This window comes from Chiroxiphia lanceolata, chromosome 1 (assembly GCF_009829145.1).
Source record: "Chiroxiphia lanceolata isolate bChiLan1 chromosome 1, bChiLan1.pri, whole genome shotgun sequence".
In the NCBI taxonomy this organism is placed as follows: Eukaryota; Metazoa; Chordata; class Aves; order Passeriformes; family Pipridae; genus Chiroxiphia; species Chiroxiphia lanceolata.
Genome location: NC_045637.1, coordinates 99,774,611 through 99,792,626, shown reverse-complemented (window position 1 = coordinate 99,792,626; position 18,016 = coordinate 99,774,611). Strand labels below are relative to the sequence as shown.

At 39.1% G+C, this 18,016-nt stretch overlaps 1 protein-coding gene across 14 annotated transcripts in view; it reads right to left on the bottom strand.

The window, feature by feature from the left end:
* Window positions 1-18,016, bottom strand: part of PDE1C (phosphodiesterase 1C) — a 333,339-nt gene that overhangs the window by 57,810 nt on the left and 257,513 nt on the right. For all 14 annotated transcript variants that reach the window (XM_032690599.1, XM_032690494.1, XM_032690515.1 and 11 more), the window contains 5 exons: window positions 17,854-17,920; window positions 13,292-13,408; window positions 11,265-11,405; window positions 8,262-8,362; window positions 6,394-6,522 (listed from right to left, as the gene is read on the bottom strand). In XM_032690599.1, coding sequence (XP_032546490.1) covers window positions 6,394-6,522; window positions 8,262-8,362; window positions 11,265-11,405; window positions 13,292-13,408; window positions 17,854-17,920 — 555 coding nt within the window. The remainder of the gene's footprint in view (window positions 1-6,393; window positions 6,523-8,261; window positions 8,363-11,264; window positions 11,406-13,291; window positions 13,409-17,853; window positions 17,921-18,016) is intronic.

Below are 18,016 nucleotides of genomic sequence, written 5' to 3'. Positions count from 1 at the left end.
GGGTCACCATTCATTTAAAATAAAAGCTACCATTCTCCTTTTCATAAATATTTCATGAAGGATGTAGTCTACTTTGACTACATCTCTCTTGCCTCTAGTGGCTGTGCTCAAATTCTAGCCCCAGGCCACCAATGTGTAGAGACCTAAGACTTCTGTGCTTACCCCACCCCATGGATGGCACATAATGCAGCCTCCCCATCTCCAGGAGTTCTGCACACTGATGGCATCAGCTGGCCTCACTCTTACCCCAGTATAACCACCTCCTCCTCCCAACCTCTAAGTACAATCAGTTGCATAGTCAACACTGTTGTTGACTATAAAAATATGTCTTACAGTTATATAAAATATAGATATCTTTTATGTCTTATAGTTACATATACTTATATTAAGCATGTATGTTGACTAACAATATGGTGGCTGAAAAGCAACTAATTTTAAATTATTTTTAATTTTTTTTCTTTTTGCCAGTCCTGGTCAGTTCCCAGCAGCACAGACCTCACTGTCAATACAAACAAGGAGAACCCAAATGCATAGAGACACATTTTTACAAGAAAAGGGTGTGATTATTCTGTGGGAACAGTTAGCACTGGGAAACAGCAGACTTTTCTCTACATCCTCTGGACTGCAACTGCATCCTATTGGTCTGCATGGGCTACTTTGTGCATAGCTTATTGCAGAAGGAATACAAAAGCAAAGGACTCAGTCCAGGAAAATGAGGCACTGACTGCAGTTCAAGCATGTACATATGCTTACAAGCACACACATTCTAGTTCCCCTTTCACAGATGCAAATCTGGAATATGCACATTCTCTGAACTCTGCACATACTTAAGAACATTATTTCCTCTGAGACAGAGATGACAAATGCTTCAGAGATAGTAAGGATTTTACTACTGAAGAGTTCTTATTTGTTACTTCAAACAACAGGCATCACAACAGCAGGTGACTTTGAAAAGTGTGGATATAGGGAATGCATGAGAGAAAATCTCAAAAGACATAACACTAGAGGATGATAACTTTGTTCATTTTTTGCTAGGTCGAGATAATGCGGAAATTCATTACAGAGAGAATCACAGATATATGTTTATCCATTTCTTGGTTTCACATCTGAGTCAGATTAGGGCCTGGTACACACAGCTGTTAATTTTTGCTCTGACCATTTTTAGCACTTTGTTTCTGCAATTGTCTTCAAAGTCCACACAACACATTATGGTGCTGCAGTCTGCATGCTGTCTAGCAGCCCTGGCTAGACAAATCCCAGATATTGTTTACAAGTGGTGTTTCCACTGAAGCATCTCTGGACTATATTTAAGGATCCTAATAATGCACAAAAGCCTGTTAATGTTGTACGACATACCTTCAGAGGAATCAGTCTTTCATCTGGACTAACACCTTTCTATTAGAGAAGCACAGTATATAAAAGCAGAGGAAAAGCAAGTCAACTGAAACAGTTTCCACTTCTTTTATTTTAAGAAAATATATTTGACGGTCTCAAAGTAGAATGAGGTAAGAGAAGAGGCTGCACCACTTTCAAATTGCTGTGAAATTGTGCAAAACTATAGTGCTGGATACTTGGGCTTCGTAAATATTGACATATTGTGAAAGGGCACACAAATTCAGCTCTCACTTCATTTCACTTACCAGTGAGATTATAAAGTCAGAGATCCCCCCGGTATTTCTCCTATATCTTGTTCTCCTTCATTCCCTAGTTTTCAAACCCAGCTTTGTAGTCAGGAAGAAGTTCATAAAGATAAAAGTTTAATTCACTCAAATACTAACTGTCCCAAGTAATTTCTTAAATAACTTGATTCCAGAAAAGTTGTCCAATTCTTTAAAAAATAGGTAACTTAAAACTGTACCCAAGAAAAGAAGAAATCCTGCAAGCTGATGAGAAAGGAAGGAGCATTATACCCCTATAATCTACCCACTGTCCTTCTTCCATTATTTGAGGAGGAAAAAGGGACCCATTTCCTCACCATCAGAATGTACATATTGCACCTGTTCTTACTGACTACACCCTGCAGTGCATTTTCATTAACTAACGGTCCTAAAAACAACAGTGACCAGTTTAGGATCTCCTGGGAGGTTTTGAGTAGGCAGTTGTATTAGCTGCAAAATCTGACCTAAATCCTTTTTATTTCAGGAACAATCAGGAGCAACTGACACAACTTCCATCAGAATCGGGCAGTCTGAATCAGCTCTTGAGACAGATAGGGCCTTCCCTATCCCCAGACTCCTTCCAAATCTGCCTCTGATAAACAGCAGTGTTTACTGCTCTAATTTAAGTGTGACTGCAATTCACAGGTGCAGTCTACATGCAACACAGGAGACTCAGTACATATTTACAGGAGGCACTGGAGCACGCGACTCCTCAGGGAAGAGCATCCAGGTCTGGCTTCAGAATTGCAAGCAACAGAGGCGTGGCAAACAAGGAACTGCAGAAAGGCAGATCATATGCACAAAGGTTGCTCCCAAGCGTGAGCAAACTAAACAGTTGTTGAAACTGGCCTAAAAGACACAGCAAGAGCTGCACTATGCCCTGTTAGCTTGCACCTCTCTGTCCTATGCTCTATCACACAGTACAAACTGGTGGTAGCATTTCTTCAGGTTTCTTACCTAGCTGAGATAATTCAAAGTATAATTCATTACACTTATTATCTGAGAAAACAAGAGCAATGATCTGGAGATGCTGATCTCTGCCAACTCTTTAGAGCAAACCAGCTCAGCTGGTTTATATAGAAACCTACAGATAGCTGAAGTGTGATAACAATGACAGGAACTGTTTGATAAAAGGCTTAAACAAAACCTTAAACAAAGGTTTAAACAAAAATACTTAGTGCACCATACAACATCTCCTGAACTGAACTATTTTGATAATTTTGTCCGGTTGAAGCCTCAGCACTTTATTATTAAAGAAATTAATAGGAAAACACTGCATTAAAGGAAATATCATCATTGGCTGGTTCTCACTAAAGGTATAACACTCAGAATATTCACATGTCCATCCTGAATGCAAAGGAACAAAAATTTACAAGGAAAGGGCATGATTATGCAACCATGCACACGCTTATACTTACAAAAGAAGAGTATGACCAAAGTTGTTTTCAGTCTAAAAAAATTCATGGTTTCTCACCACAATCTTGAAATTAATAACAGTGATTAACAAAGAGGGCTCAGAATTATTTGAGGGACTGTCCTAGTTAGAACAGCTGGGACCGATTCATCACTGGATGGGTGTAGCCCAAAACTGTGTATTCTATAGCCCTCCATGCCATTTCCCAGAAACTGTTGTCAGTAGAGGCCTGAAAAGTGGGGGGATGTTCCTGTCCTCATGCCCTTTTGTGGAATTCCCTGACTGAGCACCCTTACACCCTTTTATGGAATTCCCTACTCTGAGGGAAGGACTGAGCATCCTTTTATGGAATTCCCTGCTCTGAGGGAGGGACTAAGCATTCCTGCCTGAGCTGGAGAATATATAAACCTGGAGTTTCAGAACCTTCCCACCACTCGTGGGATCCAGAGGAGGACTGCAGCTCACCACTCTCAGCCAGACTGCAGCTCACCGCTCTCAGCCGGGCTGAGACCACCACCCTCAGCTGGACTGCAATCACCACTGTTGGCCAGACTGCAGCAGCTCTCCCACCAGCAGGTTTTTCCCCTCTCCCTTTGCTTTGGACTCAAGGGGGGGCCCAGGGAGCACCGCTTTGTTTGTGCCCCGGGGTGCTGGGTTGTACTTTTGGGCTTTGTGGGTTAGGGCCAGTTGCTTGTCTGTGTGGTCGTACTTATTGTATTATTTTATTAAATTGTTATTCTGACTTGTAATCTCTCTTTTGAGTTGGGTTGGTTTCCCCTGCTGGTTAATTTTTAAACCAGCACAGGGACAAAATGCCAAGCAGCTTTACTGACAAAGTTAGTATTGAATTAAAGGTTACTTCCCAAAGTTGTCCTCCCATACAAAGCTAAGCAACCAAAGATTTTCCAGACACCTTTTTATTCCTGTACTTGGCAGTAAAGAGCTCTGTTTTAATAAACTGCATCAAAGTTATTAGCAATTAAATAGAGTGCCAGAAAAGATATCTATAGTAGTATCTTGGAAAGCATTTGTTCACTTTGCAGTTTATTTTCTTAGCTCACTGTGATCTGGTTTTTGTTATAGTTTCTTCATTAACTTGTTGATAACTTGCACAAATGGGATTCATGAAATGAGGCAACTCAAGTGATTTTCAAATACTTAATGAGCACCAGAGGTTTTTTTAAAATGGAGGGGAGAAAAAAAGTAGTTTAAGTACCAGTAAGACTTCAACTCTTTTTCTTGATGGTAACACTAAAGTTCTCTTCCATTCTCATCCGCTTTCCTTACAGAACGTGTGGCCATTTATTTTCCAACAGTGAAATGTATCTCCAATTTTCTGCATATCTTTCCTAAAAATACACTCCCTAACTAGATGACTGAATTCCAGAAAGGTTATAAAATCCACATAGACATCTGGGATTGCAAAATCCACTGATCATCAGATTTTCTCTTACTAGTAATGTGAAAAAAGGTGTCAGAGTTCAGCTCAGAAAGGCACTTAAAAATTCACTTTCCAAAAAACATTACCAGGGCCTTTTGCTGAGAGAGATTTATCAGGTCTGTCTGCAAAAGTGAAGTTTAATTTGGACACATTTCATTAGTTTTCCAAAGCATTCTTCAGTACTGAGTGTCCTATTTTTGAGTGCCAGAATGGAAAACTCTAGGCTTTTTTGTTTTTTTTTTTTTTCCCAACACCTCTGCTGAGTCAGTTGATGTTTACAAGTGCTTCCCAAATGTTTGCCTATGGGAATTGTATGAAATACTGGCAGTCAAAAGAAAAAGCATGCAAAAATCACAATGTTTTTTAATTAGAGCCCTTACAGACAATGGTTTTTATTCTGCAGCTTGATCAGCAGCTATAAAATAAAAAAGCCCTACTTGAGAGACAACAAATAAGCAATCCAAATCACTCAATATTTTTGCTCAGGCACTTACAGTATTTCTTAAAGAGATAGGTTAATACTTGAAACTTTGGGTCTAAGCACATTGCATCAACAGGACACACGTTGGCACTATAGAATCAGTGAGAAATATCTGAAGCTGGTTTTGATTCAATCAATAACAGTTTAAAGCCTGAAAGCAGACCATTTCCCTAATGCAGTATCTATGCAATGAAGCATACTCAATTAGCTGTTCCACTGTAAACAGTGGCTATTCCCTGCAGACAGTGGCTCTAAGGTTGATGTTTCCAGTCAGTTAGTTTCCTTATGTTTCCCCACCAACATAAAAGGTTGTTGATATTTGACTAGGCATTGCCAGCTGTAGCTAAAAGAGATTTTTAACATCTCGGTGCAGGTATTTTTTTTTCTGTTCCTCTTTACTGACCACTATGAGACTATTCTCCATATTGGGGGATAGAATTTTCAGGCCACTACTTCACAACACTCACAATTGACTGAAATTAGCCATCTAAGTTCCTGAGTGTTATTCTTGGTGTTTAGCTATAGGATCACATCACTGTCCACAAGTTAAAATAAACAGGAAATTCAGGCTAAACAGATTAGCAAGCAGAGCCTTCACTGACCATTTTACTAGAAGCCAGGCCCCAGAGAAGGGCTCATTTCCCCATATTTATATTAAAATAAGATTAAATGATTACTCAACACTGTGTCACATTTAAGCATATGCAGAAGGCACTGTGTGTTACATAGGGTCCCACAAGTTGCTTCCCCCTCCTTGAAAAAGACCAGGGAGCAGGATTCCCTCTGTCTAGCACACTGGGCTATTTTTCAAGTACCACACCTTGAAGTTCAAAAGATCCCATAAAAACAGAAAAGTGTTATCAGTTTGAATTGTCTGGTATTAGAAAGGAAATCATGGGCTGATTTTGGCACATAAATCATATATTTCTTGAGGTTTATTTTAAATTACAGCTTCTTACATCACCTTGACACATACAGTAGACTGATCTATACTCCAAGGACTGGATTATTTCATTCTTTAAGTCCCATTTATAATTTCCAGGCAGGAAGTGTCAAAGTAGATAAAGGTTATGTTTAGGCTTTAGGATGAACAAACAGTAGGCTAGCTCTACATTCACTTAACAATGGATGTGCACAAAGAGTGTCTCTGTGATACTTAGAAATTAGATGGGAGTCAATTTCTGTATTATAATGCATCATCAAAAAGTCTAGCTTCAGTATCAGAGGTGAAAACTGAAAGCAGAAATAAGCAAGACAAACACCTTTTAAAGTTCTTTACCTTGTAGCATAGAAATATTAACATGTAATATACAATAATGCATACCGCTATTCAAACAAGGTAATAGCAGTCTATGGTGATGCTGCAATATTCCTAGGCAGCCACCATGTTAATTTTTACCTCCAATCATCCTTTGAGAGATTAGATAAAATATTCATCTCTTCATCATCTTGCAAAAGACGATACGCCGCACTAACATGGTGATTTTCAAGCACAGACCGGTCATTATATAGAATGGCTGAGTCTGACCTAGCATTTAAAAGAAAACATAGGAAATGTTGTTTCTTCCCTGTCTACAGTCTCACATTTAGAAGTTTTCCTTTGATCAGTTGCAGTAATTAAGTCTACAGAACAGACACACACATTTTAAGAACATTTGTAATACTTTGTTAATTGCTGTTATTCAGTAAAAGAAATGTAAAGATCAAAACTCGCTGCAAAATCTATTTCACCAGCTGACATTCAATAGTTGCTTTGTTACATACTGGAAATCAAGTGCTGAAAGCTGTGAGAGATACATAAATTGGAATTTGAACCATGAGGCTTTTTTCCAGTTCTTCTGTATGTTGCTCTGATATTAAAGCCTGACTGTACCCAAGCAAGCAATTGCAAGATGTGACCCAATACTGTGTCCAGAACAGCAAACTGGCTGAAGGCAAGACATAACTGAATTGCATTCTGACATGTGTGCTAGACTATGTTGTCCGGAAAGGCAATTGCCAGTGGGACAGAGTAAGACCAAAGGTACTTCATGCCTTACTTTAAGCCCCAGGGCAGAGATCTGTGATACATGAATAGCTAAACTGGCCTGAAGACAAAGAAGTTATGGCAACAGAGGATGAGTATGACTTGTTAAAGTCTCCACTCAGACCTGCTTCTCAGAGAACAGTTTATATTTTTCTCCTCTGACACCTTATACCCTCTGATGTTCACTGTTACAGAAATTAAATTACAACTGCCCTTCCTTTAATCCTTTTATAAGTATTGGGAAATACAGCAGATCTCTAATTCTTGCATGGATGAAGCTGTAACCAGTGGAGTGCAGCCTGGCCTAGAATAGAGACAGAAACTTTTTTCTACATTCCTAAACTTTCCTGCACATATGTGTGCTTATCTTAGCAACCACTGTTGATGCATAGCATGATTCAGCTAACACACTAAAGACATCTAATTTAGGGTAAGATACAACGCACCTTAGAAGTGCCCAAGTGTACAGGGTCATTTGAGGACATTTAGACATTTTGTCATTGCTACCAGTACACTCCTATTGTCAAAATAATACACAGATATTAGATGTCTGGTTATCACTGCAACTAGAGATTTCATAATCTTTGCACACTTCTGAATTTTGCTGCCGCCTTCATCTTCTTCTTTCTTCCACCAACCCAAAAGCCTTATAAAATACACCGGTCCACTCTAGTTTGTGATCAGTTAATTACTGTCTAGCGATTTACAAACCTTTTAAAAAATATTTCCCTGATCAGGTAATGGTCATCATAAGCCATTGCTGCAGGTGTGGTTTTCCACTCAATAGTCTGTGTAGTGTTCACTGACAAATACAACAAATGTTGTTGTATTTATGCCTGATTTATGCAGTTAATGTTTGATTCTTCAAATTCAACAAGGAGAAAAAAATTTTCAAATTACAGTATCTCCTTCAAAACTATAATACATTAAAATACATTACTCTGTACAGCAATTTGTCTTTGGCACCCTTACACAAAAATATTTTGGGACCTTTCTTTTTCCTGATCATTTATGTGAAACAATGCTCAGAAAGCTAAAATACATGCATTCCATTGTAAATGGCTGAGCAGGAGAAAATTGAATGCAACCTAAGGAAGTGAACTTTTCTCCTGTATCACTTGAAAACAGAAGTTCCGGCACTTGAAAACAGAAGTTCTGGCACTTTTCTAGGTGTGCTGTTATTCACCACAGGTTTCCTCCTCCATGTCTCAACCCTTCATCATGATTTACAGTGGCCTCACCGTGTCTGGATGTGAAAGTTGTTAGTGGTTCCAGTGTGTTCATAGTCATGTATGGTAGCTGCAAAGATCATAGCGAAGATCTCCAGCTCTGTCAGCCAGTGCTGAAAAGAGATTACAGAGGAATGAGGTAAGTTGTCATTTTCTCAGGCATTAAGGTTTTTGGTTTTTAAGGCAAGTTATCTCCTGTTGACAGTCAATGTTGCACATCATTGCCTTTCCCCTGCAGCCTGTCAGCTGTTTTAAAGCAAACTTCTCCGGCTAATACACAAAAGCCAAACCAGTGTGTTTCCTGGATCTTCACCTAAATAAACCGAACATCAGCAAAATGGTTTCAGGAGCTAATAAGGTTTTATGCAGAGCAAGGGGAAACACAGGCCCTTCTGAACAAGCAATTTTGCAGAACACAGACAAGGAAACCTCAAGAAAATCAAGGTTCTTCAAAGGGAACTTGATGATACACGTGCAGGTAAACACATACCACCAGGGTATGTATTTTCAGTTCAGCTGACCTGTGTAGCAGAGCCTCAGATACAGAAGAATGTCACTAAATTGCAGTAACTAAATGTCTGTGCCAATCACTGAACCATGAGGAGAACAAGGAAGATAACCTCAAAAGATGTACATCTTGTTATTTATTTATCATTTTTAGAAACTTTTGAGAAAGCCCTAAAGTTTGTGGTTTTTTATTCTAATTTCCTAGTCAAAGCATTACACTTCAATGTTTAAGTCACTTTTGCCTTAGATTTATAAATAACAGCTGGGTTCAATAATTTTTCTCTTGGTCAATCAATCATTTTACTGTCTGGTTGTCTAGACACACAAGGAGTAACACATAGGGAGCGTTGTTAACATCAAGCACGTGGGATGCAAAGGTTTTAGATACTGTAAATACAGTAAATATTTGTATGAAATGCTTAAACGTATTGCATTTAGGGAAAATTTTTACCACAGTGATTGCCAAATAGTTCTGTAACTACCCACTGTCTATCTGAAAGTGTTTTGACTGACATTCACGTATGAGCTGCCTTTTAATTCAATGTACATATTGCACCTGTTCTTACTGACTACACCCTGCAGTGCATTTTCATTAACTAACGGTCCTAAAAACAACAGTGACCAGTTTAGGATCTCCTGGGAGGTTTTGAGTAGGCAGTTGTATTAGCTGCAAAATCTGACCTAAATCCTTTTTATTTCAGGAACAATCAGGAGCAACTGACACAACTTCCATCAGAATCGGGCAGTCTGAATCAGCTCTTGAGACAGATAGGGCCTTCCCTATCCCCAGACTCCTTCCAAATCTGCCTCTGATAAACAGCAGTGTTTACTGCTCTAATTTAAGTGTGACTGCAATTCACAGGTGCAGTCTACATGCAACACAGGAGACTCAGTACATATTTACAGGAGGCACTGGAGCACGCGACTCCTCAGGGAAGAGCATCCAGGTCTGGCTTCAGAATTGCAAGCAACAGCTGCGTGGCAAACAAGGAACTGCAGAAAGGCAGATCTATGCACAAAGGTTGCTCCCAAGCGTGAGCAAACTAAACAGTTGTTGAAACTGGCCTAAAAGACACAGCAAGAGCTGCACTATGCCCTGTTAGCTTGCACCTCTCTGTCCTATGCTCTATCACACAGTACAAACTGGTGGCAGATTTCTTCAGGTGTCTTACAGAACTCTACAGATAAAGGCATCATCAACATACAGTGGGAGACATAAACATCTCCACAAGTGATGGTGACAGAGAATTTTTACGGTAATTTTGTATAGCCCATCTAAGGTAGTCATGGCATGCGAGTGTTGGAATTTGGTTAGGCTGAGTCACATGGAACCATGATTTTCCCTCATCCTTATTTTCAACAGTTCCCAGTTAGACTTTGTAACAACTGGGGAGTGTTCAAGAAGCCCTGAGCTTCAGTAAGAGCCTCAACATCTGCTGACCTGGGTTCACCTGTCTGCTCTGAACTAGAAAGGCTCCTTGCCTCTGGAACTGCACATGAGTTAGTGGAAGGACCACAGTGAAAGGAAGCACAATAGAACAGAATTACATGTATTCAAGTACCAGCCACAAACACAGCAGCCACAAGAGATAACTGTAAAACACTGAACACCAAACTTCCTTTTCACTGCCACCTTTGCCTCTATGCTTCTGAGAATGCAAGGGCAAGGGAAAACTGGATACTTGGAAAAAGTGAAGCAAATCATATGAGGAACAGATCTGCCCCACAGGATCAGACTGGAATTAATTTCATTCCTCTTTCTGGCTGCAGCAGTAACCAGGAGAAAGAAGAAGTGAATGAGATACATATGTATCCTGTACACTGTGTGGGAAACTTTATGGGCCTCCAGCTAAATCCAAACTGCAATGGTTGATCATCACTCTGGAATCTATCTGCCTTCAATTTCTCTAGTCAATCTTCAAATGTATTTCTGTTGTTTGTCTTGAAAACCACTGTGGGAACATATTGTGCACTACATATTTTTTTAAGCCCTCTATCCATTCCTGACACTGTTGTCAGATATCAGCTGTTCATAGGCTTCTATGTAAGCCAGTTCAGATGGTTTTGCTGCAAAGAAGTCGATGGGGATCAGCATTTCCAGATTACAGCTCTTATGCTCAAATAAGTGTAATGAATTATCCTTTGGATGTACTGCCTCCATTGCTTAAGTTAAGAAGACAGCTTAGACAACACGATCCTTCATATCAGGTGAAATGAATTCCAATAAATGTGTTGGCAGATTCACACAGGAGATCTGTGGGAGAGTGAAAAACCGGGCTTAGGTTTTTCATTCATCCTCTTTAGATCACTGTTAGAAGAGTTATCGACAACTTCACCTACCTTCAATTTCTAAATAATCCAAAGTCTCTACTTTTATTAGCCCAGCCATATCAAATGAAGTTTGTCTACAGTGCAAATGGGTTCTACTATGGATAATCACAATTTCATTATTAAGCAAAAACTGTTGTAATCTAACTATATATTGAGGATGCCAAGTCCTTTACTTACCACTACGCCTGTCTTGAAAAGGAGGTAATGGACTGTCTGTGTCACATCTGCAGCGTGCATTAGGTTGTGATAAGGATTTTTGTGTTTGCTGTAGCCAACCTCCAGAGCTTCCACAAAGGACACCAGGGCAGAAATGGGAATCTAAGTAAAGCATCACAGAATTAAAGAAAAAAAACCAAAACGGCTTTAATGACTAGCATTCAGAGAGGAGTATTTTGATAAGAGGTTTCCAAAGAGCAGTTTTTACTTGACAAAAAACCAAAACACTAAAACATCCAAAACAGGCACTCGAGAGAGAGTGAATTCAGGTTACTACTTCAACCTGGTTTTTCCATTCATAATTACATTATAGGTAAATCATTCCCACACATAAACAAACAGAAATAAGTATACTATGAAATGCTGTCTGGAAGACACATGGATTATGAAAAGTAGCAGTGACCACTTTATTGATTGTCCCTGGAGAAATATTTCTAAATACAAGCAACTGTCTGTTGCCTTCACAACCCACTGGAATACTCTGCTTTACTATTCACATTCAAGATTTTCTAATGAAACACATCATATAGCAAGTCATTTATCAGACCTCTAGGTTTTCACAGCAAAATCCAGCCTGTCCATCCTATGGGATTGCCATGTTTTTCTGACTTCAAGAGTAACTGCAGACACCCAAAAAAATGCAATTGAGGGGATTTCTAGAGAGGAGACTATGCAGGTGCTGTCGGCTGTAATGTATGCAACCGGCAACATGGGCAACATGGGTTCTCCAGTTTCACTGTTTCCATAGAGGAGCACTGCTGTTGTCCTCTTGGGTACATATAAGTAGAGGATGCAGCTCTGACCAGACACCTTCTTCAAAGATGTCTCATCAGACATGGGCAGTTTCTGAAGAAGTACAGGACCCAAAGACCTGTAAACTCTTTCTAGCCAAAGTGAGTGGGGACCCATGGGAATTGGAAATGAAAATGTCAAAAGACGAAGGGACAGCAGAGTATCTGTGCGAGGGGAATGGTCAAGATCTAGATGGCAATGTTTCTGCCATCCAAATTTAAGCCTGTTCAAAGTTGGAGAAAAAGATATATAACATTTGTATCTGCAAACCTCTGTAACAATTACAAAACTATAGAAGAGTTAAGGTTGAAAGGGACTTTTAAAGATCATCTAGTCCACCTACTCCTGCAATGAGCAGAGGGACATCTCCAATTAGATCAGGTTTCTGAGTCCAGTCTTGAATGCTTCCAGGGATGGGGCACCTACCATATCTCTGGGCAACCCGTTCCAGTGTTTCACTACTTTCACCATAAAAAAAATCTTCCTTATATCTAGTCTAAATCTACCCTCTTTTAGTTTAGAATCATTATCCCTTGTCCTTTTGCAACAGGCCCTGATAAAAAGTTATTCCCCATCTTTCTTATAGGTCCCTTTCAAGTACTAGAAGGCTGGAATGAATACTCATCAGAACTTTCTCTTCTTCAGATGAACAACCCCAACTCTCACAGCCTTTCTTCATAGGAAAGGTGCTCCAGCCCTCTGATCATTTTTGTGGTCCTCCTCTGGAGTGGCTCCAATAGGTCCATGTCTTTCCTGTGCTGAGAACTCCAGACCTGGATGCAGTACTCCAGGTGGGGTCTCATGAGAGTGGAGGAGGGAGCAGAATCACTTGCTGGCCTAACTAATTGTAATGAATTTGAATTTGCATTCATGATCTCTTGTTCTCTTTTTGTGCCTGCATACTTGAGGGTCCTATGAAGTTCAGGAAAATGACACCATCATTCTGAGAGGATCATATGCAGTATTTCCCAGATGTCATGTGGAAACCTGTTTGGAACCCCATCTACTTCACGGTGTCCCATTGCAATTGAAAGTACTACTTAAATCACATCTGGTCTTGCTTATTGAGGAAAGTGCAGTGTTCACAAAATCTTCAAAGAGCACTAAAATTGCCTTTTGAATGGAATAAAGTAGGATGAGAGGGAAGTTGAACAAAATCTAGGATGGAAGAAAATAACCATCTTCTAACTACTGACCTTGAAACGGTTGATCAGATCATAGCGTGTGAGAAGTTCATAGAAAATGAATTTCAGTGCATGATCCCCACTGGCATCATTTAGTGCAAATACATCAAAGGACCACTTGTCAACATTCTGCAAGAGTGGGTAGAAAAGGCAATTAATATGGTCATCCCTTTTATCATCATAGTTCAATTTCTCTCACTTTCCCTCACAATCTACAAATTGAGAATTAGAGAAGTGATGTCAGCATATATTTTCTTTTTTAATAAATTCTTCAATTCCATTTAACCAATGCAGAATCATCACAGTATCAGTATACTCATCAGTACTGTATGACTTGTGTTTAGGAAGCTTCCATTAAGAACACATATACTGTTTACTTATTCTAAACATGGCAATTCTCTACACTAGAATTTAATCACCAAAGGATGAATCCTAATAGATAAAAATTCTGGTGTGCTTTAGTACCTGAAACATTGAGATGGCCTATTGGGGCTGATTTTACCTCTCTCTGTCCTCTACTCACATGCTTTGTCTATAAAAAAGAAAATAATTTTGAAGAAAAGAGGAATAATGAAGATTTTTTTTAATGATATTGAAGCCTCTGGATTTTGCTGTCCCTCTTGAGTTCTTATAACTCTGTATTGTGAGCAAAGCATTCCAATGCCTCACTAATGTTTAAAACAGAATAAGGTTATATGGTTTTTTGCAGTAAAACAAAAATACAGGCACCTGAGCTCATATTTTTATCACTTACTGTTCAATCACCGAAGATGATAACTAAAGACTATCTTGCTAGACCCAAAGAGCAACTTAATTGCTTCCGATTTTAGTATTAATCCTGATTTGTGATTATTGCATCTTAACTTGCCCAAAGAACATGATCTTGATTTTCCTTATTTTTTAAAAAGGTAATTGAGTCCAGTGGAGTTTTCAAAAAACTACAGTGTAGAAGAAAATCCAATATTACATTATGTGCTAACAATTATATAAAACCCCAAGCTTTATAATAGAAGAGTAAATACCTAATTACTGTCAGGAAAGTTCCAATCAGCTATAAATGACATATTAATGCTGCAGCGTGATCAGCATTAATATCAAGAGACTGAGGGGGGAAAGTTCACTTCCCAGCTCATAAAGCTAAAGCATAAGGTATAAGCCTTCTTGCAGAAGGCCAAGTTCAATTATCAACTTTTAGGGAAGGCCATGGAAGCTGATAGCACTCATTATCTAGCAAGATGAAGCTCCTTGATCTCAGAATTGGATGTTTCTGAAACTTTATGAAACTTTCTCTCATCCCAACAACAAAGAGATGCAGATGGGAGTTACAGCTAGTAGAACGGTATACAGATCAACCACGTAGCTGCATCTGGCACAAGACCAGCCTTCAAGTCAAATGCAAAAGACATTTTAATCACTTTGTGGTTGGCCCACTATACATCAATAAAGCTACTGGACTTTTTCTGTTCTGAATGAGATCAACATATTTTGTTACCACCTTCCTACTCACATAAGTGCTGATTACAGAGAGCTCATTATACCTGTTGTGGCACTACAGTCCACAGAGAGGCTAATTAGTGAGTGAACATCAAGGACGGTCAATATGCATCTCTTCTTTCACCTATCCCAGTAAATTACTTGCTTGGTGAGCAGCTGATATTAGAAGCTGTGAGGAGCTGAAAGACTGAATGCAGTGTCAAGCTTCTCCAGAGATGATTTGTGGCCCAAGTCACAAAAAAGCAATCATAAATTACAGTTTTTCAACACTTTCATTAGGCATTGGAGAGTAAAAACAACCAAGAGATTAAAAAGTTCCACCAAGAAGCCCTTGAACAAGCTTAGAAAACGAGAAATAGAAATGAGAGAGAAAAATAATGCCCAAGGCAACCACATGGACAATTTAAAGTGTTTTCCTTTTTTTTGGGGGGGGCATTTGTATTTTTTAATCACTTATTTTGGTCATTGAAGCAAATTAATTTAAAACTTGCATATATATAGTAATTTGCTTCTGGGTCATAAGACATCAAAAATAATGTGTCAACTGTGCTGAAAGTTAATTCACTGTAAGGTAATCTTATCTTGTAGAAATAAAAGGAGTTTGTTCCTTTATTGTATTTTCCCTGCAGATAATGTTGTAGTCTTGCAGCAGATAAAATTTACCAAATTGTGAAATTGCAGACTAGCACATCCGAACTGTTCTTCTGCATGAAAGAATGGTTAATCACATAGATGATAAGTTTCACAGGAGAGCTGTTTAGATTTTACTGAGGGAGAAATCCTTGGTCTTGTCAGTCAAGAGAAGTTTTGCTATGGACAATAATGACAGAAGCATTTTACTCCAAATCACTGGGGGGGGGGGGGGAAATCTTCTTACCAGAAGCATGAAAGTGTCATAGATGGCCTATAGGCTTGCAGCAACACCAGTTACACTTTGAAACTTAGTGGATTTTACGACCTTAAAAAAACTTTAACACAGAAGTGACCCCTATACTGGGGAGAGATCTAAAAGCAGAGATAATTTCACACATGACTTGTGACAGAGGAGAAAAACTTTTTCTTCTCCCTAAGGAGAGCAGGAGAAGCAAGGGAAACTTTCTGTTCTACACATGCTAGATTACTGGCCCTGTAGCCTCAGTGGAAGTGCATAAGATGCTCTTATGTCACATATGACAACTGTAGTGTAACAGAAAATAGATCCAAGACATAACACTACTCAGTCCTCTGTCCTGATTACTTGGCCACCAATCCACTGCTTCGGGGAACCTAGAGATGAAGACAAACACTAATTGTTTTTAAAGTCAGTTTCTTGACTTTCTGTCTCTTCTTAACCTTGAAGACTTGTTTTATAAGTCAACAAGCAGTATTTCATTGTTTTACTAAAACTAACCCCAGTTTGCCACAAAGCTGTGATTCCACAGGTTTGTATTACTCAGTGCAGATGTCCTGTTGGCCACAGCAGCAAAAATGAGAGCATGCAGTTCAAAAATAAGCTTGTTTTGACTTCATGCCTTGTACTTATTAACATGACTCTGAGGGGAATGTTGATTATGGCAATCCAGAACAGCTGAAGAGATGTGTGTGGTACACTCCTACACCCTTTTGCACGTTTGAATCATCAGGTCATTTTATAGAGCACAATAAGCAATCAGGTAGTTGTAAGGTTTTTTTACTAGACCTTACTGGACCAAAGCAAGGAATAAAATACAACCTTTTCAGTGGAGGAGATGGGACTGAGAAATTTAAGATGAAAATTTTAAGACAGAAGAATTCACAGAATCACAGAATATACTGAGATGGAAGGCAGCCATGAGGATCATTGAGTCTTACTCTTAGCATGCACAGGACATCCCCAAGAGTCACTCCATGTGCCTGACAGCATTGTCCAAATAGTTCTTGAACTCTGGCAGGCTTGGGGACCCCACTTCTGTGGGAACCCTCTTCTGCCTTCTTCAAAATAAGTAACTCCCATTTCAACCACATCCACTACCAAAACCAAAGCCAGCCAGGTAAAAATATGTTCTCACAACAGTTTTGGAAAAATATACATTCTAGAATCCACAGTGGCCAAGTGGGTGTTATTTCACCCTGAGCAAAATTAGTTTGTTGTTACTGATTTATTTTAACTTACTCTAGCATGATCAATTCTCTGTATGACTCTTAATCATTCGAAAACATAGAAAAAAGAGAGGGATTCTGTAAGGTTTAAGTCAACTGAGAGTAGCTGATGGATCTTCAACTGTCTTGTTGAAGGAACTCGAGAGAAGAGGTGCCATTATAGATATATTCCCTCATAAGCTGGTTGGAGTGTAGTTGCAAAAGAAAAAAGAATTTAGATTCCATTTGCACAAGTGAGGGTAATGAAAAGGATTTGGTACCCTAAGTGTAAGTCTTTCCAGTGTGGAGCAATGCAACAAGATGTCTTCATGACCTTTATACTGCGTATTGCCCCACTTTATCACCTTTCTTCACCATTACATGGCATGGTTGAACCACATGCAACATGTAATCTGCAAAGTTGTATAGGCAGCTGGTTGCTAACATCTGTTTGTAGTCTTGATAATTCCTGTCTAAGTCAAGAATTTTGCAATTGTCCCATGGATTGAACCTTTGGGGTTTTTTGAGACTAATTATGACTAATAATTTTTCCTCTGAAACCTCAAAACTCATAAAAGGGTCAATACTCATAAACTGATTGTCACCGTGAAGACCTGAAGCATGAGAAATTCCCTTCTCTTACAGCAATTGATCCTTTTCCTTCTCCACCTCTCTCCATCCGTATTTTCTTTCTTCCCTGTGGGATGTTGTGATTAATTCCCAAGTCCTTGATTTAATCACTGTAATCCAGAACAGAGCTGTAACCTTCACAACCTGAAAATGGCCACAGCCTTGAACTCTGTTCTTTCCTTTATTGAAAGGATATTCCCTTAGGTCTCTTAAATGATTAATGTATGTGAACTAAACTAAAGTCAGAGAGAAGGAAAGGCCAAGTACTAAGACTCCCTTATCAAGTCGAATATCACAGTATTATCTTGATGCTTTGTATAGACCCTCTTTCAATACCTTTTTATTGGGGTTACCTTTAGCACTCCAATTACAGCTGGTGGGTAACTCAAGCCAACCATATTTGAAGTCCGTCTGTACATTCTACCAAGACAAAATAGATAAGGCAACACATAAATAGAATTAAACAAAATAAAGCAATCAACAAAAATCATAAAACAACAGACCACTACAGGAGAC